A 26,494-nucleotide genomic window follows, 5' to 3' on the forward strand; every position below is an offset into this window, starting at 1 on the left:
CTGATCTGTTAGTGTGCAGACTCACCACTAGGGGGCGGGCTCTATTCTCTCCCAGTGAACTGACTGTGGTAATGCATATATTCAGAGTCCCTCAGACAGGGTCTGTCTCCGATCTTAGATTTCTCCTGAGTTAACGCCTGCTGTGTCTTCTCTCGGTGTGTCAGTCGTCTCAGTGGTTCGAGAGGAGGATTGTGGGAGTTTGTGAGCGCATGATGAAGGGAGGACGGTGGGGCAGAGGAGGGGGAGAGAGGCTCCATCACTCGGTTCGTCACCGCGGGATGACGCTGCTCCACCTGGCTGCTGCTCAGGGATACACCCACCTGATCCACACCTTGATCCACTGGAGGTACAAACACAGACACCTGATGAACTCAGCATTAATGATCAGTTATTGATCAGTCAGACACCTGATGAACTCTGCATTAATGATCAGTTATTGATCAGTCAGACACCTGATGAACTCTGCATTAATAACAGTTATTGATCAGTCAGACACCTGATGAACTCAGCATTAATAACAGTTATTGATCAGTCAGACACCTGATGAACTCAGCATTAATAACAGTTATTGATCAGTCAGACACCTGATGAACTCAGCATTAATGATCAGTTATTGATCAGTCAGACACCTGATGAACTCAGCATTAATAACAGTTATTGATCAGTCAGACACCTGATGAACTCAGCATTAATGATCAGTTATTGATCAGTCAGACACCTGATGAACTCAGCATTAATAACAGTTATTGATCAGTCAGACACCTGATGAACTCAGCATTAATGATCAGTTATTGATCAGTCAGACACCTGATGAACTCAGCATTAATAACAGTTATTGATCAGTCAGATACCTGATAAACTCTGCATTAATGATTGGTTATTGATCAGTCAGACACCTGATGAACTCAGCATTAATGATCAGTTATTGATCAGTCAGACACCTGATGAACTCAGCATTAATAACAGTTATTGATCAGTCAGATACCTGATAAACTCTGCATTAATGATCGGTTATTGATCAGTCAGACACCTGATGAACTCAGCATTAATGATCAGTTATTGATCAGTCAGACACCTGATGAACTCAGCATTAATAACAGTTATTGATCAGTCAGATACCTGATGAACTCAGCATTAATAACAGTTATTGATCAGTCAGACACCTGATGAACTCAGCATTAATGATCAGTTATTGATCAGTCAGACACCTGATGAACTCAGCATTAATAACAGTTATTGATCAGTCAGATACCTGATGAACTCAGCATTAATAACAGTTATTGATCAGTCAGACACCTGATGAACTCAGCATTAATAACAGTTATTGATCAGTCAGACACCTGATGAACTCAGCATTAATAACAGTTATTGATCAGTCAGACACCTGATGAACTCAGCATTAATAACAGTTATTGATCAGTCAGATACCTGATGAACTCAGCATTAATAACAGTTATTGATCAGTCAGACACCTGATGAACTCAGCATTAATGATCAGTTATTGATCAGTCAGACACCTGATAAACTGCATTAATGATCAGTTATTGATCAGTCAGATACCTGATAAACTCTGCATTAATGATCGGTTATTGATCAGTCAGACACCTGATGAACTCAGCATTAATGATCAGTTATTGATCAGTCAGACACCTGATAAACTGCATTAATGATCAGTTATTGATCAGTCAGTCACCTGATAAACTCTGCATTAATGATCGGTTATTGATCAGTCAGACACCTGATGAACTCAGCATTAATGATCGGTTATTGATCAGTCAGACACCTGATAAACTCTGCATTAATGATCGGTTATTGATCAGTCAGACACCTGATAAACTCTGCATTAATGATCGGTTATTGATCAGTCAGACACCTGATAAACTCTGCATTAATGATCGGTTATTGATCAGTCAGACACCTGATAAACTCTGCATTAATGATCGGTTATTGATCAGTCAGACACCTGATAAACTCTGCATTAATGATCGGTTATTGATCAGTCAGACACCTGATAAACTCTGCATTAATGATCGGTTAGTGATCAGTCAGACACCTGATAAACTCTGCATTAATGATCAGTTATTGATCAGTCAGACACCTGATAAACTGCATTAATGATCAGTTATTGATCAGTCAGACACCTGATGAACTCAGTATTAATAACCGTTATTAATCATTCAGATACCAGCTGGAAAGAACCATGGATCTTACTTTACATTAATGACCAGTTATTGATCATTAACCCTAGTCAAGAGAATGACATCATCAGAGCCAAAGGACAGAATGCTGTTGCAGCTGGAGGCTTTTCCCTCCATTTTTACCAAATTGTAGGCCACGGTTGGCAACTTTTAGAAAAGTATCTTCTCATCTTCAAAGACAAAGATGGAATGTTTTATAGGTTAAAATGGCATCATCTATAGAAGCAAGAAAGGAATGTTTTATAGGTTGAAATGGCATCATCGACAGAAGCAAGATGGAATGTTTTTAGGAAAAAAAAAGCATCATCTACAGAAGGAAAAGATGGAATGTTTTATAGGCTTTGAACACATCATCTTTACAGGCAAAGATGGAATGTTTTTTAGGCTTTGATGACATCATCTTTACAGGCAAAGATGGAATGTTTTTTAGGCTTTGATGACATCTTTAAAGGCAAAGATGGAATGTTTAATAGGCTTTGATGACATCTTTAAAGGCAAAGATGGATTTTTTTATAAGCTTTAATTATATCTTCTAAGGCAAAGATGGAATGTTTTATAGGCTTTGATGACATCATCTTTAAAGGCAAAGATGTAATGTTTTTTAGGCTTTGATGACATCATCTTTAAAGGCAAAGATGGAATGTTTTATAGGCTTTGATGACATCATCTTTACAGGCAAAGATGGAATGTTTTTTAGGCTTTGATGACATCATCTTTAAAGGCAAAGATGTAATGTTTTTTAGGCTTTGATGACATCATCTTTAAAGGCAAAGATGGAATGTTTTATAGGCTTTGATGACATCATCTTCAAAGGCAAAGATGGAATGTTTTATAGGCTTTGATGACATCATCTTCAAAGGCAAAGATGGAATGTTTTATAGGCTTTGATGACATCATCTTTAAAGGCAAAGATGGAATGTTTTATAGGCTTTGATGACATCTTTCAAGGCAAAGATGGAATGTTTTATAGGCTTTGATGACATCATCTTCAAAGGCAAAGATGTAATGTTTTATAGGCTTTGACGACATCATCTTCAAAGGCAAAGATGGATTTTTTATAAGCTGTAATGATATCTTTTAAGGCTAGGATGGAATGTTTTATAGGCTTTGGTGACATCATCTTTAAAAGCAAAGATGGAATGTTTTATAGGCTTTGAAGACATCATCTCTACAGGCAAAGATGGAATGTTTTATAGGCTTTGAAGACATCATCTTTAAAGGCAAAGATGGATTTTTTTACAGGCTTTGATGACATAATTTTCAACAGCAAGGAAGGAATGTTTTATAGGTGAAGACATCATCTTCAAAGGAGATGGAATGTTTTATAGGCTTTTGCTAAATCTTTAAAGGCAAGTTGGAATCTTCCTGATAGGCTTTGATGACATCATCTTCAATAGGCAAAGGGTGGAATGTTTTATAGGCTATTTTGATGATAACGTCATCTTCATCAAAGATGTAATGTTTTATAGGCTTTGACCGATGTTGAGATGGCTTTTATAAGTTTTTGTTCTCATTGTAAGGCTAGGATGGAATGTTTTACTGCTGTTACTGCCCTCCATCAGGTTGTCAGCCATCTTCAGTGAACCTGCTCAAATGTAAAAACATTTATATATGACATTTATTCATTCTTAAAGCTATACACACCTAAATAGAGCATCTGGCCTGAATGGGTGGATGCGTTCCCATTATTTATTTCTCCACAGTGAATCTGGACAATAGCCTCAGAATAATAAGTGATCACCATTTGGTATCTGAATGACTCAAACAGATGTTAATGTAAGGTGTAAACGGGGTCTTAAAACACTGCCCTAATGTGGTGAATGCTTCCTTCTGTGTTTCTGTCAGGAGTGTGAACAGTGACAGTCTGGACCTGGAGCAGGAGGTTGATCCTCTCAACATCGATCACTTCTCCTGCACACCCCTGGTAAACTATGACATCAGAGAGTTATCTTCCATTTGTTTAATGTCTATGTTTAGTTATTTTCATTTATTTGTTATACTTTATTTCTTCATATTTTTTAATCTTTTAGTCACTTCAGCTGTGATTAGACGTCCTGAGGTGTTGTTTTATTCCAGCTGACGTTCCTGGTGTGTCTGTGTTCCAGATGTGGGCGTGTGCTCTCGGCCACCAGAGGGCGGCAGAGCTCCTGTATGGCTGGAACAGTTCGGCTCTGGGGATCCCCGACTCGCTGGGACGCCTGCCGCTCGCCGTGGCTCGATCCAGAGGACACACCCGCCTCGCCATGGCGCTGGAGGAGCTGCACACGCATACCCACATGGCACCCAGGGACACGCACACGCCTCCAGCAGACACGCCCACAGCAGCGACGCCACAACCACAGCTGCCGCCATCTCCGCTGTCTACCAGCCCCGACACAGGTGCAGGGTTCCTGCAGATCCTGGAAAAGTCATGAAAAGTCTTGAATAAGGCCTTAAGAAGTCTTTTATTTTACTTTTCACACTGAAGGTCTTAAGACACCATAACAAGGTCTCAAATTGGACTTTTTAAAAAAGTCATATATTGGACTTTTCACATTTAAGGCCTTAAGAGGTCATAAAAGTCTTGAATAAGGTCTTAAAAAGTCTTTAATTGGACTATGGAAAGAGTCATAGGAAGTCTTCAAAAACCTTACAAAGCCTTAAATTGGACTTTAGGCCTAACACTTCATTTAAAAATTCCTAAAAAGTACTAAAAAGTCCTAAATTTTTGTTTGATTTTTTCCAAATGTTTTAAGTTATATAGGAACACTGCAGGTTGTAATCCTGCTGTTGACCATCAGTGGTCATGTGATATTTTTCTACAGCTCTGATTGGCTCTCCCTCTCTCTGCAGGGCTGAGCTCCTCCAGCAGTCTCCCCTCCCCCAGCGACCCCTCCTCTCCCTCACCAAGCTCTGCTTACTCCAGTGGTCCCGCCCCCATGGACACCTCTCCATCGTCCCCGTCGTCTCCTTCCTCCTCTTCATCTCTTCCTGTCTCCCCTCCCTCCCCCTCCAGCCTCCCTCCTGTGTCGATGTGGGGAGAGGAGCATAACCCAGGGCTGAGCACAGGTAAAACAGGAAGCTGTGGTTTTCAAAATAAAAGCCTCTTAGCGGAGCGTCTCAGCTGTTAACGTGTTAAACTCCTTCCCCAGGTTTGAACCCGTGCAGCTCCAGAGACTCTCCTCTCTACCTCATGGACTACGAGAGCACCTCACCCCCCTCCCCTGGCCACACGCATACGCCAGGCGGGCGGCGAGCCCACATGGCGGTGACTCTGGAGGAACAGCTGCTGAGCTACAGTGAGAATGCCGAGAACGAAGGCGAGGAGGAAGAGTACCTGGAGGAGGAAGTGCTGCAGGTATGACATTTCATAGGCATTAAAGGATGACATCAGAGGCAAGGAGGGAATGTTTTTTTTTTTTTTTTAGGTCTGATTACATCATCTTCAAAGGCAGGGATGGAAAGTTTAATTAGCTTTGATGACATCATCTTCAAAGGCAGGGATGGAATGTTTCATGAGATTTGATTACATCATCTTCAAAGGCAGGAATGGAATGTTTCATGAGATTTGATTACATCATCTTCAGAGGCAGGGATGGAATGTTTAATTAGCTTAGATTACATCATCTTCAAAGGCAGGGATGGAATGTTTCCTGAGCTTTGATTACATCATCTATAAAGGGAGGGATGGAAAGTTTTAATAAGCTTTGATTACATCATCTTCAGAGGCAGGGATGGAATGTTTTATGAGCTTTGATTACATCATCTTCAAAGGCAGGGATGGAATGTTTAATTAGCTTTGATTACATCATCTTCAAAGGCAGGGATGGAATGTTTAATTAGCTTTGATTACATCATCTTCAAAGGCAGGGATGGAATGTTTAATTAGCTTTGATTACATCATCTTCAAAGGCAGGGATGGAGTGTTTAAGAAGCTTTGATTACATCATCTTCAAAGGCAGGGGTGGAATATTTTGATTACATCATCTTCAAAGGCAGGGGTGGAATGTTTTATGAGTTTTGATTACATCATTTTCTAGGCCTTATCGTTCTAAAGTCCATTAAAGGCTTTAAAGGATGTCATCATCGAAAGCAGAGGATGGAGGGTTTGTGAATCCGGGATTATTGGGGCCTTTTTCCCTCCATTTCTGTAAATACTAGGCCATAGTTACACAAAGGACTGTCATCATAAGGGACAGATTGTTGATTTGTTTGTGTATGGGACAGAGTAAAGATGTGTTGCTCATGAACGAGTCTGTTTGAAGAGCCGGCTCTTTTGTTGACTGATTGGAACTGACTCTCCTGTTTGAGTGCCAGTTTTCTGTCTTGTTTTTTGTCCTTATTTAATCCATATTTAAAAAGCCAAACTGGTACCAAATACCAGCAGTTTTCAGTTCATTTGCCAACCTGCAGTGTACAGTCAAAAGTTGCATTCTTCCTGTGACAGGTGGACATGGCGACGCTGGCAGAGCAAATCATTGAGGCCACCCCAGAGCGAATCAAGCAGGAGGACTTCCCCAGGGGGGCGGAGTCTCCGCTCAGAGAGAGGCGGGACAACCCAGCCATACAGGACACCTGGCTGGCTACGTACCTGGACACAGTCGACGCCCACACACACTCCCCGCCCAGGTAAGGTCCACCTTTTATAGAGACATCAGGATAACTCACAGCACAGTTTACCATCAATCCTCCCTAGCCTTGAGTGTTCTCCACATATGGTAAATGCATTATGGGAATATCACAGTGCTTGTCCTTGCAGACGGGTGTGTCCCCCCTCACCCCTCAGTGCACTGGCCCTCCAGAGGCTCCGCCCCCCGTCTTCTGCTGCGTGGGCGGAGTTCCTGAACGCCTCAGCCAATGGGAAGATGGAGAGAGACTTTGCCCTGCTGACGCTGACGGACGGGGAGCAGAGAGAGCTGTATGAAGCCGCCAGAATCATCCAGAACGCCTTCAGACGATATAAGGTACATTCATCACATCGCACACACCTGATCTCTGTTTTAGTCTATTATTGACCTAAAAGAGAGGGGGCGCTGCAGTACTACAGAATCACTACAAAGATACAACTCAAAGACTGACGGAAAAAAAACACAAAACTACAACTAGGGACACAATAGGTCTACAAAGAGACACAACAGGACTACAAAGAGACACAATAGGACTACAAAGAGACACAACAGGACAACAGAGAGACACAAAAGGACTACAAAGAGACACAATAGGTCTATAAAGAGACACAATAGGACTACAAAGAGACACAACAGGACAACAAAGAGACACAACAGGACAACAAAGAGACACAATAGGACTACAAAGAGACACAATAGGTCTATAAAGAGACACAATAGGACTACAAAGAGACACAACAGGACTACAAAGAGACACAACAGGACTACAAAGAGACAACAGGACAACAAAGAGACACAACAGGACTACAAAGAGACACAACAGGACTACAAAGAGACACAACAGGACTACAAAGAGACACAATTGGACTACAAAGAGACACAACAGGACAACAAAGAGACACAACAGGACAACAAAGAGACACAATAGGACTACAAAGAGACACAACAGGACAACAAAGAGACACAACAGGACTACAAAGAGACACAACAGGACAACAAAGAGACACAACAGGACTACAAGGAGACACCATAGAACAACAAAGAGACACAAGAGGTCTAAAAAGAGACACAATAGGACTACAAAGAGACACAATAGGACTACAAAGAGACACAGTAGGACTACAGAGACACACAGTAGGACTACAAAGACACACAGTAGGACTACAAAGAAACAGTAGGACTACAAAGACACACAGTAGGACTACAAAGACACACAGTAGGACTACAAAGACACAGTAGGACTACAAAGACACGCAGTAGGACTACAAAGACACACAGTAGGACAACAAAGAGACACAATAGGTCTATAAAGAGACACAATAGGACTACAAAGAGACACAATAGGACTACAAAGAGATACAACAGGACTACAAAGAGACACAACAGGACTACAAAAAGACACAACAGGACTACAAAGAGATACAACAGGACTACAAAGAGACACAACAGGACTACAAAGAGACACAACAGGACTACAAAGAGATACAACAGGACTACAAAGAGACACAACAGGACTACAAAGAGACACAACAGGACTACAAAGAGACACAACAGGACTACAAAGAGATACAACAGGACTACAAAGAGACACAACAGGACTACAAAGAGACACAACAGGACTACAAAGAGACAACAGGACAACAAAGAGACACAATAGGACTACAAAGAGACACAACAGGACTACAAAGAGACACAACATGACTACAAAGAGACACAATAGGACTACAAAGAGACACAACAGGACAACAAAGAGACACAACAGGACAACAAAGAGACACAATAGGACTACAAAGAGATACAACAGGACTACAAAGAGACACAATAAGACAACAAAGAGACACAATAGGACTACAAAGAGACACAACAGGACAACAAAGAGACACAACAGGACTACAAAGAGACACAACAGGACAACAAAGAGACACAACAGGACAACAAAGAGACACAACAGGACTACAAGGAGACACCATAGAACAACAAAGAGACACAAGAGGTCTAAAAAGAGACACAATAGGACTACAAAGAGACACAATAGGACTACAAAGAGACACAATAGGACTACAAAGAGACACAATAGGACTACAAAGAGACACAGTAGGACTACAGAGACACACAGTAGGACTACAAAGACACACAGTAGGACTACAAAGAAACAGTAGGACTACAAAGACACACAGTAGGACTACAAAGACACACAGTAGGACTACAAAGACACAGTAGGACTACAAAGACACGCAGTAGGACTACAAAGACACACAGTAGGACAACAAAGAGACACAATAGGTCTATAAAGAGACACAATAGGACTACAAAGAGACACAACAGAACAACAAAGAGACACAACAGGACTACAAAGAGACACAATAGGACTACAAAGAGACACAACAGGACTACAGAGAGACAACAGGACTACAAAGAGACACAATAGGGACTTAATGGAGACAAAACACTACTGCAACAATTACATAATAACTACAAAATTAAGACTCATGACCACAAAGAGACACAAACTACTGTTTACTGAATTTGAATGGATATGGCTTAATTTTTTATATATATATTTCTAGCAACGTTTAAATTCTGCTACCAGAACAGCCTACTGGTTATATCCCTTGTGTCACAGTGCCCCCTGGAGGTCAAGCACCTTAAAAATTCTGTTTGCACAGTGTCAGTGGTTAGGGCCCCAGTACCAGAGATGTGAGGGCCTTTCACAGGTCAATAAATGGGTTGTGGTGTTATTTATAGCCTGACTGTTCCCTCAGTGTGCTGCAGGAAGCCTGAATGTCTGTGGGTTTTTTGGCGCAGGGTCGGAGGTTAAAGGAGCAGCAGGACATGGCTGCAGCCGTCATCCAGAGGTGCTACAGGAAGTACAAGCAGGTGTGTTTCTGAGTCTGTTGATGTGATTGGTCGTCCTCCAGCTTCACTAACACTGAACTAACCTGCTGTGTCTCCTCACCATCCCTCTCTCTCTCTCTCTCTCTCTCTCTCTCTCTCTCTCTCTCTCCCTCTCTCTGGCTAGCTAACATGGATAGCTCTGAAGGTAATACTGACTGGTAGCTGTAGTCATGTGTAGTCAGTGTTTGTGGTGTGTTGATCGTGTGGTGTCCTGTAATGTGAATCCTGGAGCTCAGACTTTATTCTTAGGGTGAAACTGTAGGCATTATAATGACCTCTCCAGAGAATCTGGGGGCTTTAACATGTTCACCAAACTTTCCAGAAAATTCCCTCTTAGTGGAAAGTTTATTATCCTCGTGCTATCATCGGTCATGCAAGGCTATCGTGCAGTGGCCCCTACTGCCTACACGAAGCTACACAAGCAGGTCATTGTTTATTCTTCTAAAGCTCAGATTTTAACTGAATCTCCATAATTGTCCACAACACTTAAATGTTTCATTAAAAGACTCTTAACTGGCGATGGCGAGCATTACAATATCTCGCCGTTTTTACAGGAAGTAGCCAGAACTCTAACATGTGATTTAATAATTGATCTAATTCAAATTGCACATGTATGATCAAGGTCTGGCCCTCTACACATTCAAAGGTTTATGTTACTGTTCTACTCTAGCGCCTCCCACAGGAACAGGAAGTGGCACGACCGGGCCGTTACTTTGCTCCTCTTTATGAGGAGGATGTTAAGCTCAGATTTTAGTAGACCTGAATATCTGTCCACAACACTGACACAGCTAATTAAAGGACACCTCACCGCCAATGGGGAGCACTTCAATAGCTCGCCATTTTTACAGGAAGTTGGCCTAATTCTGATATATCTCTGATTTGCTTCCAATTTCACATGTATGATCAGGGACCGCCCCTCTGCACTTTAAATGCTGTAGCGCCATCTACTGTAAGATGCCAGTAACAACCCCTTCATCGGGGGTGAAGGGTCTTAGTGAGAGGAGACCAAGAGCCTGATGGTCCCTCTGACTGAGCTCCAGAGATCCTGATGGGACAAAGTTCTAGAAGGACAACCATCACTGCAGTCCTCCACTGATCTGGGCTTTATGGAGGAGGACAGGTGAAAACTCACCTCAGAGAGAAACAGAAAACTCCACCTGAAGGCCTAAATAGAACTGTAGATATCAAACATGTCTGACATTTATTCTGATCAGAGCCTCCTCCTGTGCCCCCCCCCCACTCGTTCATGCTCAGTTGTCTCCTTTACTAACTCCTGCATCCTGTCCTCTCAGTACGCGCTCTATAAGAAGATGACCCAGGCGGCCATCTTGATCCAGTCCAAGTTCCGGTCCTACTACGAGCAGAAGCGTTTCCAGCAGAGTCGGCGAGCCGCTGTCCTCATCCAGCAGTACTACCGCAGCTACAAGGAGTACGAGAGGCTAAAACAGGCGCCCAGGGGGGCGGCCAGCCACAATCCCAAGATCAAGTAAGAGCTCTGCAAGCAGGTCGATCGGGGTTATTGATTAGTCATCAGTGTGTCATTGACCTGTCAGTAACCCGTCTTTAACCCTTCAATAAGGAGGTATCATTCGGCCTCTGGCTCAGTCTGGCGGTAATCTGATTGATCGATTTATTGATCAGTCACTGATCTCTCTTCAGGGGGTCGTTTCTGACGAAGAAGCAGGACCAGGCGGCGAGGAAGATCATGAGGTTTCTGAGACGCTGCAGACACAGGTGACACCCTCACACATTGCTCTTTTCTTTGATGTTTCTTTTACATTATTTTCTGACAGTCAGGGGTTAGACAGTCTACGTAGTGTTCATGGTTAGATAAAGCTGGTACAGCCATGAACCATGGCAGAGAAATGATCCTTGTAGAGCAGAGCTGTGAGATCCGAATGGCTCCGATCCAGCAGGAAAAGCACTGAGGTATTTATGAGGGACATCAGTTCAGAGAGAGGTTAGGAAAGGTTAACGATCCGGGGCCAAAGGTGTGAGCTTCAGCGTTGGTTTTAGCAGGTTTCACAAACAGCCCACTGGCACAGCCGTTATCCTCGATATGAAACGGCCAATCAGAAGGCACCAGACTCGGGGGGGTGGCAGCTCTTTATGTCAGAGGTGTCAATCTGGAGACCTCATGAGAGTCGAGCTGACCCCCACAGGAAGGGAAACCCTCCCTTAGGAATTTAGAGTCAACAGAAGCTTCTGCCTGGGTTTGCCCTGTTGATGGAGTCTTCTTCACCAGGAAACAGGAAGTAGTTTTTGTGTTAAACGATCATACTGACAAGAAAATTGGAGGGCATAAGCCCACTGAAAACGTACAAGTTTAATTTGGGATTCTTTGGGGGGGCGTGGCTTAATGACCACACTTTGTAATTCAACCCTGACAGAATGTTTGTCCAAGGATTTAGAAATATGGTGGTCATTTGTCTACGACGAGGCTCTACAAAGAAGACCCTCTGACCCACATCGCTAAATAAACAAGCTGATTTTGTTTTGGTAAAAATATTCAAAGTAGGTAAAAGTAGCATTTCCAGGGAACCTTCTAGGAATAACTCCACAGGGGGGTTCATCCGATCTTCTTTAATTTTGCTGCACTGCTTAAAAAGACCCTTGCTGCGGGTGCGGCCCAGTCTTTTGTAGCCATGTCGCCAAATCAACAGGAAGTCTGTTGATTTGAGTTTATGATTTTAGGCCTCATTCTGGGATCAACTGTTCCTACAAAGTGAGCCGACACCCAGGTCAGATGTCAAGGCTGGCAGGCAAAGTGAATCAGCTGATATAAAGGGGTGTGGCTCTGATGGCTCCTTGATGCATCGCCATGTAACAGGAAGTGACTGTTGTCCAAGCATTCAGGATCAAATCTGCATCAAACTGTTGTTGTTTGACCAGGATAGCAGGAAACTTTCACTTTCATATTCGAGCATTGAATAGCAGTGATAGCGCCACCTATTGGTGGGAGCCCTTCATGACATATTTTAGACATGTTTATGGCGTTCATAGCAGTTTAACTTCCTGTGACCGACCCGCATTACTGCAGAGGTTATGTTAGACGTTCAGCTATGACCCTGGCGTTAGCCGATCCCTGACGCCCCCATGTTTAGCCTCCATAATCTCGCTTTTATGATGGTGGGAAGCTTCAATCCTGATCCTAACTGAAACTGAACAGAAACCCGACACAGACGATTTCTTTGGTTTTTGTCTGCAGGATTAAAGAGCTGAAGCAGACCAGGGAGCTGGAGAGGAGAGGACTGACCACCTAGAACTTTAAAACGCTTCGACCAGGAGGAGAGAGAGGCTGGTGGAGGAGGGAGGAGGGAGACGGGACTGATGGTCCCCCACGCCCGCTTTTTGTTCTTTCTCTCCGCCTCTCCGGATTCCTCCGTTCATCCACCGCCCGTCTGTCTCTCCTGGTCCACCGTCGTTCTGCAGCTGAAATCCCTCCCTCCATAGATCTACGTCATATGAACTCATTGTTTACCTACACAGCTCTCAGCCTGCCGTCACTGCAGCAGGACACCCAGGTGCATGCTGGGATACGTATCTAAAGTGTGGTCAGTAACACGCCAGGCGGCTCGCGGGTGGAGAACACCTTCAGGAACTCTCCTTTGGCTCACTGGTCTCTCCTGACAGACGGCGCTGAGGGAAAAACGAGCCCATCAGCTTCTCCATCTGCCTCCCATAATCCTTTGCTGTTGTGGCGTGAGGACCGGCAGTGGTTGTGTTTGAGGGTGGGCTGAACAATCAGCGGGACATTAGTGCGTACTTTAAGTCTATTTAAACACAATCACATGTAGACAGAGGTATATATCTGAATCTCTATAAATCTATATTCTAATGTGACTTTATAGATGTTTATTTATTACAGCATGAACTGTTCATGTGAGCGAATGAGAGCGCGAGTGAGTGAGTGAGAGAGAGTGCTGCACAGACTGTAAGGTCGAGTCTTAAGGAATCCCTCTGACCTCTGAACTCTGACTGCAGACCCAGGTCGTTAACCTTTCTGATGCTTTTAGTCTCCTCATGTTTTTAACCTCTATGACCTTTTTAATTTCACCGATCAAACACTAAATATCCAGCACACATGTAGGAGACGAGCAAAACTCTCACAAGCTGCAGCTGAACTTAGACGCTACGTTGCACAAATAGATTGGCAAAAATTTCACTCAGATTATTTTGACCTATTTAGACGAGGTTTGACTGCAACTTCTGCTGATGAAGGACTACAAAGTTCACGATGGTCAAAGTCTAGACTTTTCATTTTTCACACAGTAGGACTACAAAGACACGTAGTAGGACTACTAAGACACGCAGTAGGACTACAAAGACACACAGTAGGACTACAAAGACACACAGTAGGACTACAAAGACACGCAGTAGAACTACTAAGACACACAGTAGGACTACAAAGACACGCAGTAGGACTACTAAGACACGCAGTAGGACTACAAAGACACACAGAAGGACTACAAAGACACGCAGTAGGACTACAAAGACACACAGTAGGACTACAAAGACACGCAGTAGGACTACAAAGACACGCAGTAGGACTACAAAGACGCGCAGTAGGACAACAAAGACACGCAGTAGGACTACAAAGACACAGTAGAACTACAAAGACACACAGTAGGACTACAAAGACACACAGTAGGACTACAAAGACACACAGTAGGACTACAAAGACACGCAGTAGGACTACAAAGACACACAGTAGGACTACAAAGACACGCAGTAGGACTACAAAAGGCAGTAGGACAACAAAGACACGCAGTAGGACTACAAAGACACAGTAGAACTACAAAGACACACAGTAGGACTACAAAGACACACAGTAGGACTACAAAGACACGCAGTAGGACTACAAAGACACAGAAGGACTACAAAGACACGCAGTAGGACTACAAAGACACACAGTAGGACTACAAAGACACGCAGTAGGACTACAAAGACACGCAGTAGGACTACAAAGACGCGCAGTAGGACAACAAAGACACGCAGTAGGACTACAAAGACACAGTAGAACTACAAAGACACACAGTAGGACTACAAAGACACACAGTAGGACTACAAAGACACACAGTAGGACTACAAAGACACGCAGTAGGACTACAAAGACACACAGTAGGACTACAAAGACACGCAGTAGGACTACAAAGACGCGCAGTAGGACAACAAAGACACGCAGTAGGACTACAAAGACACAGTAGAACTACAAAGACACACAGTAGGACTACAAAGACACACAGTAGGACTACAAAGACACGCAGTAGGACTACAAAGACACAGTAGGACTACAAAGACACACAGTAGGACTACAAAGACACAGTAGGACTACAAAGACACACAGTAGGACTACAAAGACACAGTAGGACTACAAAGACACACAGTAGGACTACAAAGACACAGTAGGACTACAAAGACACACAGTAGGACTACAAAGACACACAGTAGGACTACAAAGACACAGTAGGACTACAAAGACACACAGTAGGACTACAAAGACACACAGTAGGACTACAAAGACACGCAGTAGGACTACAAAGACACGCAGTAGGACTACAAAGACACCCAGTAGGACTACAAAGACACGCAGTAGAACTACTAAGACACACAGTAGGACTACAAAGACACAGTAGGACTACAAAGACACGCAGTAGGACTACAAAGACACGCAGTAGGACTACAAAGACACACAGTAGGACTACAAAGACACGCAGTAGGACTACAAAGACACACAGTAGGACTACAAAGACACACAGTAGGACTACTAAGACACGCAGTAGGACTACAAAGACACACAGTAGGACTACAAAGACACGCAGTAGGACTATAAAGACGCGCAGTAGGACTACAAAGACACACAGTAGGACTACAAAGACACAGTAGAACTACAAAGACACACAGTAGGACTACAAAGACACACAGTAGGACTACAAAGACACGCAGTAGGACTACAAAGACACAGTAGGACTACAAAGACACACAGTAGGACTACAAAGACACAGTAGAACTACAAAGACACAGTAGGACTACAAAGACACACAGTAGGACTACAAAGACACACAGTAGGACTACAAAGACACAGTAGGACTACAAAGACAAACAGTAGGACTACAAAGACACACAGTAGGACTACAAAGACACGCAGTATGACTACAAAGACACAGTAGGACTACAAAGACACACAGTAGGACTACAAAGACACAGTAGGACTACAAAGACACACAGTAGGACTACAAAGACATGCAGTAGGACTACAAAGACACACAGTAGGACTACAAAGACACGCAGTAGGACTACAAAGACACAGAAGGACTACAAAGACACGCAGTAGGACTACAAAGACACACAGTAGGACTACAAAGACACGCAGTAGGACTACAAAGACACGCAGTAGGACTACAAAGACGCGCAGTAGGACAACAAAGACACGCAGTAGGACTACAAAGACACAGTAGAACTACAAAGACACACAGTAGGACTACAAAGACACACAGTAGGACTACAAAGACACACAGTAGGACTACAAAGACACGCAGTAGGACTACAAAGACACACAGTAGGACTACAAAGACACGCAGTAGGACTACAAAGACGCGCAGTAGGACAACAAAGACACGCAGTAGGACTACAAAGACACAGTAGAACTACAAAGACACACAGTAGGACTACAAAGACACACAGTAGGACTACAAAGACACGCAGTAGGACTACAAAGACACAGTAGGACTACAAAGACACACAGTAGGACTACAAAGACACAGTAGGACTACAAAGACACACAGTAGGACTACAAAGACACAGTAGGACTACAAAGACACACAGTAGGACTACAAAGACACAGTAGGACTACAAAGACACACAGTAGGACTACAAAGACACACAGTAGGACTACAAAGACACAGTAGGACTACAAAGACACACAGTAGGACTACAAAGACACACAGTAGGACTACAAAGACACGCAGTAGGACTACAAAGACACGCAGTAGGACTACAAAGACACCCAGTAGGACTACAAAGACACGCAGTAGAACTACTAAGACACACAGTAGGACTACAAAGACACAGTAGGACTACAAAGACACGCAGTAGGACTACAAAGACACGCAGTAGGACTACAAAGACACACAGTAGGACTACAAAGACACGCAGTAGGACTACAAAGACACACAGTAGGACTACAAAGACACACAGTAGGACTACTAAGACACGCAGTAGGACTACAAAGACACACAGTAGGACTACAAAGACACGCAGTAGGACTATAAAGACGCGCAGTAGGACTACAAAGACACACAGTAGGACTACAAAGACACAGTAGAACTACAAAGACACACAGTAGGACTACAAAGACACACAGTAGGACTACAAAGACACGCAGTAGGACTACAAAGACACAGTAGGACTACAAAGACACACAGTAGGACTACAAAGACACAGTAGAACTACAAAGACACAGTAGGACTACAAAGACACACAGTAGGACTACAAAGACACACAGTAGGACTACAAAGACACAGTAGGACTACAAAGACAAACAGTAGGACTACAAAGACACACAGTAGGACTACAAAGACACGCAGTATGACTACAAAGACACAGTAGGACTACAAAGACACACAGTAGGACTATAAAGACACAGTAGGACTACAAAGACACACAGTAGGACTACAAAGACATGCAGTAGGACTACAAAGACACACAGTAGGACTACAAAGACACGCAGTAGGACTACAAAGACACAGTAGGACTACAAAGACACAGTAGGACTACAAAGACACGCAGTAGGACTACAAAGACACACAGTAGGACTACAAAGACACAGTAGGACTACAAAGACACACAGTAGGACTACAAAGACACAGTAGGACTACAAAGATACACAGTAGGACTACAAAGACAGTAGGACTACAAAGACACACAGTAGGACTACAAAGACACAGTAGGACTACAAAGACACGCAGTAAAACTACAAAGACACGCAGTAGGACTACAAAGACACAGTAGGACTACAAAGACACAGTAGGACTACAAAGACACACAGTAGGACTACAAAGACACGCAGTAGGACTACAAAGACACAGTAGGACTACAAAGACACACAGTAGGACTACAAAGACACGCAGTAGGACTACAAAGACACAGTAGGACTACAAAGACACACAGTAGGACTACAAAGACACAGTAGGACTACAAAGACACACAGTAGGACTACAAAGACACACAGTAGGACTACAAAGACACGCAGTAGGACTACAAAGACACAGTAGAACTACAAAGACACACAGTAGGACTACAAAGACACACAGTAGGACTACAAAGACACACAGTAGGACTACAAAGACACACAGTAGGACTACAAAGACACAGTAGGACTACAAAGACACGCAGTAGGACTACAAAGACACACAGTAGGACTACAAAGACACAGTAGGACTACAAAGACACACAGTAGGACTACAAAGACACACAGTAGGACTACAAAGACACAGTAGGACTACAAAGATACACAGTAGGACTACAAAGACAGTAGGACTACAAAGACACATAGTAGGACTACAAAGACACGCAGTAGGACTACAAAGACACGCAGTAGGACTACAAAGACACAGTAGGACTACAAAGACACGCAGTAGGACTACAAAGACACACAGTAGGACTACAAAGACACGCAGTAGGACTACAAAGACACACAGTAGGACTACAAAGACACAGTAGGACTACAAAGACACAGTAGGACTACAAAGACACGCAGTAGGACTACAAAGACACGCAGTAGGACTACAAAGACACAGTAGGACTACAAAGACACACAGTAGGACTACAAAGACACGCAGTAGGACTACAAAGACACACAGTAGGACTACAAAGACACACAGTAGGACTACATCGACACGCTTTAGGACTATGAAGGCAAAGAGAGAGTTGAGATTAATCAGGACTTAAAGTAGATGGCATGACTTCTATGAGACTTTAAAATGACTAAAAAGAGACCCGAACTTAACGCCAAGCATTTTCAGAACCCTGACAGAGTTAAACCTCACTGTTGTGGTCTCTTTACTAGAGTCTGACTGGTTAGGGACCCTGTCAGAGTTAAACCTCGCCGCTGTGGTCCCTCCTCTAGAGTCTGACTGGTTAGGGACCCCGTCAGAGTTAAACCTCGCCGCTGTGGTCCCTCCTCTAGAGTCTGACTGGTTAGGGACCCCGTCAGAGTTAAACCTCGCCGCTGTGGTCCCTCCTCTAGAGTCTGACTGGTTAGGGACCCCGTCAGAGTTAAACCTCGCCGCTGTGGTCCCTCCTCTAGAGTCTGACTGGTTAGGGACCCTGTCAGAGTGTTTTTAATGAGTCTAAAGAGTGAGTACGCGGCCTCGCCAGGCGCTTTAATCAACCAGTCAGAGCGCAGCTGAGCAGCACGTGACCTCGCGGCTCCTCGTTTGTGATGTAAAGGTCTGATGATGTCACAGGTCAGACGGGGTTCCCTTTAAAGCGTACTTTTCGTACGTCCGGCAACTTTTCAGGACGACGGTGGCGGAGGACGCAGCGGCGCCAGCAACCTCTGGGACTGCCGTTTCCACCGTCGCACGCCATCCAGTTTTTGTTTTACAGCGTTAACAGACTGAATGAGGCTGTTGCCATGACAACCACGGCATCTAGAGCCCAGCATGATTTCCTTCTAACCCAGGTGTTTGACACGTTTGTCTTTGGCTTGTTTTCAGTTTGACCGGAAATATTCCATCTACTCTTCTTCTGCTTCCTTTCCTTCTGCCTTCCTCTCCTCACATTTTGTCTTCCTCCTCTTCTTCCGTTTCTTTTTCAGCTTCCATTTCTTCTTCTTCTCTTTCTGTTTCTTCTTCGGCCGTTGCAGTGAAGCTTTGCATGAGTTTGTATTTAATTGTTCAACATTTCAAACCTTTAAATGAAATATTATTCTATGAGTCAGATGAATAAATAAGCTGTTTGCTATTTGTCCTTTTGTCCTGTTTTTTACACATAAAAAATTCACACTGCAGGCACAAGACTACAACAGAAAGACTTAGTGGCTACAAAGGTTTAAAAAATGTTTAAAAAGAGAAAATGAAGTCAAAGATTTAAAGAGTGTTGTAAAATACCTTCAGAGAGACATGGCCAACACAGAAACTGTTTTATTAGAAGAATAGTTGATTTAAAGTGGAGCTAAAAATGCTCCGTCCTATTTTTGGAGCATGAATTATCAAATTAAGACTTAAAATTCATAAAAAACAACAAAGTGTATTTATTAGAGCATATATAATCTTGTCTGTGTGCTGGTATCAGATGAAAAGGATTTCCCATCACAAATTTCTGTTTTTATTCTCATTTTAAACTCTGTCCCAGCTTTTATGGAATCAGAGTTTATCCAAAAGGGTGGGTTGTTGCAGCTGTCTCATATATCTTTAATGATGTTGATTTTGTTTATTGGTTGTGGTCAAACTTGGAAAACACTGCTGCCTCAGTTACAGTAACTAAGGGGCGGGGCTTACAATCTCACAAGATGCCGTGAGACTTCGAGCGTTTAAAGCTTCCGCGCGGAGTCCTGAACCAGATCCAGGATGGAGACCCAGAACCAGAGGGGTAAGAAACTGGAGGTCCTGCTCTCCGATGGAACGGACGCTAAGGTAGTACGTCATGACGTCATCTTTAAGCGTGTGGCGGGTTTTGATTCTGCTGTTAGATTAAACCTCTCGGATCTCTGTTTGTGTTTTCAGGTTGATTTTAAACTATTTTAGAAATCCATGAAATCTAAAACCACGCAGCGTCTCGCTTTGTCGACATGACGTCAGTAATCCGGGGGGAACTTAAGGTTTTCCCCCAAACAGGACTGTTTTCACTTTTATGAGTCTTTTTCCCGCGAGGCGCATGCGCAGTGCTTAGGTTAGACCCGGTATAGGGCTCTGGTTAGAACAAAGCGTTGAGTTAAAAGTTTTAGTGATCAGAAACGAGCCGAGGACAGGCTCCACCACTGCTACCAGAATGGTCCAGAACCTCTGTTCTTCTCACCAGATCTATTCTAAAATGACCCAACGTTTGATTTTCAGGAAATACCAAACCTTAAACTAAACTTGGTGATCTTCAGTTCAGCTTTAAAACAGAAGAGACAGAGAGCAGCGCCACAGTACAAACACGTTTACATTAGAGAGACAGGAGAGGAGGGTCTGCTCTAAAACACCACCAACAACACATCAGAGCAGTGAGGTGGAGTCTGGCGCCCCCAGGTGGCCTCATTCATAATAGCAAGCTCTACAAACAGCAAATGGATCTGTCAGTGTAAGAGTTTGGGCAATAAAGACGTCACAAACCTGGATTTAAACTGGAGCTGCTCATTAATCTGACTGTTAACAGGATGTTAGACCATGGAACAACAATAATAAACCTCATTATAGACTGATACTACAGTTTACATCAGGACTGTTCAAGTTTATTTAAAAACTTTCACTTTACACCAGAGCTGCTATGGACCTCTGTGGAAGTATCCTCTATAACAATTAAAAATTAAGTTTTATTTAGATTGAAAACATGAAACTATTTTAACAGCATTACTGTAAAAACTTGTTTTTTATGACACTAAATATTTGTTTGTTTTCAGCTGAGAAATCCACACTTCTGAACTACCATTGTTCTCTGTGCTTTCACTTATGAGCAAGCAGTCTGTGAGCTAGGACTCTGTTAACTCTGAGTCTGTTAACTCTGAGTCTGGGTTAACCCAGAGTCTGTTAACTCTGAGACTGGGTTAACCCAGAGTCTGTTAACTCTGAGACTGGGTTAACCCAGAGTCTGTTAACTCTGACTCTGTTAGCCTAGAGTCTGTTAACTCTGACTTTGTTAACTCTAAGTCTGTTAACTCTGACTTTGTTAACTCTTAGTTTGTTGGGACTAACAGCTCTGTATTGAACTTGGCTCAGAGACCCATTGGTTTTGACTTCACTGACTCTCCCAGAGTCTGTTAACTCTGACTTTGTTAACTCTGAGTCTGTTAACTCTGAGTCTGTTGGGACTAACAGCTCTGTATTGTACTCTGTTTTTAATGAGGGAACTAAAGAGGACAACAGAGATGCGTGGCTGTTGACTTCACTGACTCCCCCAGAGTCTGTTAACTCTGACTTTGTTAACTCTGAGTTTGTTTGGACTAACAGCTCTGTACTGAACATGGCTCAGAGATGCGTTGGTTGTGACTTTACTGACTGTCCTTTTCTGTTTGTTGTTACAGAAAAGGAAAATAAAAAGAAATCAGATAATCATCAGAGTGACACATCTGTCATCACACCAACATCTTTGAAGAGAAAAGGAGAGAAACCTTACAGCTGTGACCAGTGTGGGAAAGATTTCCGAAGGTCAAGTGACCTAAAGGTTCATGAGCGCGTTCACCGCGGAGAGAAACCGTATGGCTGTGATTTCTGCGGGAAAACATTTTCACGTCACACTCACTTAAAGAACCATCAGAGCATTCACTCAGGAGAGAAACCACACGGCTGTCACCTCTGTGGGAAAAGCTTTGCTCGAGCCGGGTCTTTAAGGATCCACCATCGCGTTCACAGTGGGGAGAAACCGTACAGCTGTGACCAATGCGGGGCCTCGTTCGCTCACAGGGGCCACTACATAACTCACCTGAACGTTCACACTGGAGAGAAGCAGAGCTCCTGTGGTCAGTGCGGGAAAACGTTCACCTCTGCCGCCTCCTTGAAGTACCACCTCCACATCCACGCCGAGGAGAAACCGTACAAATGTGAGCACTGTGGGAAGGCCTTCGTCAGGCGGAGTCCTCTGATCCGCCACCTGCGAGTTCAGACCGGGGAGAAACCATACTGGTGTGACTTGTGTGGAAAACATTTTGCTCGAGGGAGTGCCATGATAGTCCACCGGTGTCTACACACGGGAGAGAAACCGTACTGGTGCGAACAGTGCGGGAAAACGTTTACGGCGTCGAGCGGTCTGAACTTCCACAAACGAAGTCACACTGCCGACGTTTGACTTGTTTTAGGATTTTAAGAGAGTTCAGTACACCCTGAGCTGCTCTCCTGTCACCATGGCTACAGCCCTCCATCAAATAACTCCTGTGATGTCACACTCTGCAGCCACGCCCCTAAGCCTGAGCCGAAGTCTGTTTACGGTTCCTAAACCGTCTGGATTTTGGACTGGTGTGAACAAAAATGGATGAGTTTTTTTTAGACCTAGACCATCACTTCTGATTTAACGATCAGGCATTATAAGAAGTAACAAAGCCTTGAACTAGATCAACAAAGAGACAAAACACGCCTACAAGGAGAGAGAAGGACTACAATGAGACACAACACGGCTACAAAGAGACAGAAGGACTACAAAGAAACAAAAAACGGCTACAAGAGACAGAAGGACAACAAAGAAACAAAACACGGCTACAAGGAGACAGAAGGACTACAGAGAGACAAAACACAGCTACAAGAGACAGAAGGACTACAAAGAGACAAAACACGGCTACAAAGAGACAGAAGGACTACAAAGAGACAAAACACAGCTACAAGAGACAGAAGGACTACAAAGAGACAAAACACGGCTACAAGGAGACAGAAGGACTAAAAAAGAGACAAAACATAGCTACAAGGAGACAGAAGGACTACAGAGAGATAAAACATGGCTACAAAGAGACAGAAGGACTACAAAGAGACAAAACACGGCTACAAGGAGACATAATGACTACATAGACAAAACAGAGTTACAAGGAGACAGAATGACTACAGAGAGACAAAACACGGCTACAAAGAGACAGAATGACTACAGAGAGATAAAACACGACTACAAGGAGACAGAAGGACTACAGAGAGACAAAACAAGGCAACAAATAGAATGACTACAGAGAGACAAAATACAGCTACAAAGAGACAGAAGGACTACAAAGAGACAAAACACGGCTACAAAGAGACAGAAGGACTACAGAGAGACAAAACACGGCTACAAGGAGAAAGAAGGACTACAGAGAGACAAAACACGGCTAAAAGAGACAGAAGGACTACAAAGAGACAAAACACGGTTACAAAGAGACAGAAGGACTACAGAGAGAGACAAAACATGGCTTTAAGGAGACAGAAGGACTACAAAGAGACAAAACACGGCTACAAAGAGACAGAAGGACTACAGAGAGACAAAACATGGCTAAAAGAGACAGAAGGACTACAGAGAGATAAAACATAGCTACAAAGAGACAGAGGGACTACAAAGAGACGAAACGAGAGAGCAGGCGTTCCCAAACTCTTTTTACTCAAAGACACGCCCCCTTATTGGATATCACTCTCTGATTGGATGCTGCTTCAGTCCTCCTGTTGATTCTTCCAGTCTCTCCATGAGTCTCTGGTGAATGGGACTAAGACTCAAGCCAGACACCCAAGCCATGCATTAGTCAACCTTAGATGCCGTCTATATGGACAAGGAAAAGGATCACACAAAGATGTTCAAGGACTATCAAATGACAATAGACATGGAAAAGGTCCGCAAGTCAACAGGACTACAAAAAGATGTTAAATGACTAGAAAGAGACACAAAATGTAACAGAGGGGACAAAAGGACTACAAGGAGACAGTGTTCAGGGTCTCCTCAAGTTTTTGATGCATTCAAATTAATCATTATGGGATGTCCAGGACTTTTGAACATTTGTAGAACTGTTTTGTTTGAACTGCTCTCTATGCTTCTGTGAGTCTGAATATGATTTAGCTGGAGTATTTTTAGTGAACGAACGGTCCAGGAGGTCTGTGCTTCTCATGTTGCTTCACTACTGGAGCAATCATTGAATATTTGAACCCTATTTTGACAATCTTTAGCTCCTTCTACCACCGCCTGTCAGGTATGGTCATTATAAATCTATTCTAGCAAAGTGCAGCAATCCTCCTGGTCTTTCTTCTTTTTTTGTTTCTTTCATTGTACCAGATAAAATGTAGTGATAAAGATAATTAACTCACATGGAGGAGACACTGGCTCAATCTATCCTCAGAGAACCCTTCATGTGTTACAGTCATTTCCACAGGCTTGTGGTCGCTGTGCTCATCTCAATGCTGTTTGATACGACGGCTGAGGAGAAAAAAGGGAAGAGGGATCAGGGAGCTGGACTGTTGGACAGACTCTAAGGCTGTAGGTCTGGAATGTCGAACAGACTCTACGGCTGTAGGTCTGGAATGTTGGACAGACTCTACGGCTGTAGGTCTGGAATGTTGGACAGACTCCACGGCTGTAGGTCTGGAATGTTGAACAGACTCTATGGCTGTAGGTCTGGAATGTTGGACAGACTCTAAGGCTGTAGGTCTGGAATGTCGAACAGACTCTACGGCTGTAGGTCTGGACTGTTGGACAGACTCTAAGGCTGTAGGTCTGGAATGTCGAACAGACTCTACGGCTGTAGGTCTGGACTGTTGGACAGACTCTAAGGCTGTAGGTCTGGAATGTCGAACAGACTCTACGGCTGTAGGTCTGGAATGTTGGACAGACTCTACGGCTGTAGGTCTGGAATGTTGGACAGACTCCACGGCTGTAGGTCTGGAATGTTGAACAGACTCTATGGCTGTAGGTCTGGAATGTTGGACAGACTCTACGGCTGTAGGTCTGGAATGTTGGACAGACTGTACGGCTGTAGGTCTGGAATGTTGGACAGACTGTACGGCTGTAGATCTGGAATGTTGGACAGACTCTATGGCTGTAGGTCTGGAATGTTGGACAGACTCTACGGCTGTAGGTCTGGAATGTTGGACAGACTGTACGGCTGTAGATCTGGAATGTTGGACAGACTCTACGGCTGTAGGTCTGGAATGTTGGACAGACTGTACGGCTGTAGATCTGGAATGTTGGACAGACTCTACAGCTGTAGGTCTGGAATGTTGGACAGACTGTACGGCTGTAGGTCTGGAATGTTGGACCGACTCTATGGCTGTAGGTCTGGACTGTTGGACAGACTCTACGGCTGTAGGTCTGGAATGTTGAACAGACTGTACGGCTGTAGATCTGGAATGTTGGACAGACTCTACGGCTGTAGGTCTGGACTGTTGGACCGACTCCACGGCTGTAGGTCTGGAATGTTGAACAGACTGTACGGCTGTAGATCTGGAATGTTGGACAGACTCTACGGCTGTAGGTCTGGAATGTTGGACAGACTCTATGGCTGTAGGTCTGGACTGTTGGACAGACTCTACGGCTGTAGGTCTGGAATGTTGGACAGACTCTACGGCTGTAGGTCTGGAATGTTGGACAGACTCTAAGGCTGTAGGTCTGGACTGTCGAACAGACTCTATGGCTGTAGGTCTGGAATGTTGGACAGACTCTAAGGCTGTAGGTCTGGAATGTTGGACAGACTCTAAGGCTGTAGGTCTGGAATGTTGGACAGACTCTAAGGCTGTAGGTCTGGAATGTTGGACAGACTCTAAGGCTGTAGGTCTGGAATGTTGGACAGACTCTAAGGCTGTAGGTCTGGAATGTTGGACAGACTCTAAGGCTGTAGGTCTGGAATGTTGGACAGACTCTAAGGCTGTAGGTCTGGAATGTTGGACAGACTCTAAGGCTGTAGGTCTGGAATGTTGGACAGACTCTACGGCTGTAGGTCTGGAATGTTGGACAGACTCTAAGGCTGTAGGTCTGGAATGTTGGACAGACTCTACGGCTGTAGGTCTGGAATGTTGGACAGACTCTAAGGCTGTAGGTCTGGAATGTTGGACAGACTCTACGGCTGTAGGTCTGGAATGTTGGACAGACTTTACGGCTGTAGGTCTGGACTGTTGGATAATATCAAATGCAGTCTTTTTTTTTTTTAAGACTTATGTACTT

General features: G+C 43.8%; 2 protein-coding genes across 2 annotated transcripts in view; both read left to right on the forward strand.

Annotated features, from left to right (window-relative positions):
* camta2 (calmodulin binding transcription activator 2) overlaps positions 1-14,407 on the forward strand; it is a 55,746-nt gene extending 41,339 nt beyond the window's left edge. The window contains exons 15-25 of the mRNA XM_041779289.1: positions 165-346; positions 4,044-4,122; positions 4,304-4,577; positions 5,031-5,246; positions 5,330-5,535; positions 6,625-6,806; positions 6,937-7,141; positions 9,611-9,682; positions 10,993-11,186; positions 11,360-11,434; positions 12,909-14,407. Of these exons, the coding sequence (XP_041635223.1) occupies positions 165-346; positions 4,044-4,122; positions 4,304-4,577; positions 5,031-5,246; positions 5,330-5,535; positions 6,625-6,806; positions 6,937-7,141; positions 9,611-9,682; positions 10,993-11,186; positions 11,360-11,434; positions 12,909-12,963 (1,740 nt within the window). The 3' untranslated portion in view covers positions 12,964-14,407. The remainder of the gene's footprint in view (positions 1-164; positions 347-4,043; positions 4,123-4,303; positions 4,578-5,030; positions 5,247-5,329; positions 5,536-6,624; positions 6,807-6,936; positions 7,142-9,610; positions 9,683-10,992; positions 11,187-11,359; positions 11,435-12,908) is intronic.
* A 5,864-nt stretch (positions 14,408-20,271) lies between these two features.
* On the forward strand, positions 20,272-22,701 carry LOC121504380 (zinc finger protein 239-like). The gene is made up of 2 exons (XM_041779089.1): positions 20,272-20,293; positions 21,927-22,701. Exons 1-2 carry the CDS (start codon positions 20,272-20,274, stop codon positions 22,685-22,687), a joined length of 783 nt encoding a protein of 260 aa, XP_041635023.1. The 3' UTR covers positions 22,688-22,701.
* The last annotated feature ends 3,793 nt before the right edge of the window (positions 22,702-26,494 follow it).

The sequence above is a fragment of the Cheilinus undulatus genome, linkage group 22 (assembly GCF_018320785.1).
Source record: "Cheilinus undulatus linkage group 22, ASM1832078v1, whole genome shotgun sequence".
NCBI classification, from domain to species: Eukaryota; Metazoa; Chordata; class Actinopteri; order Labriformes; family Labridae; genus Cheilinus; species Cheilinus undulatus.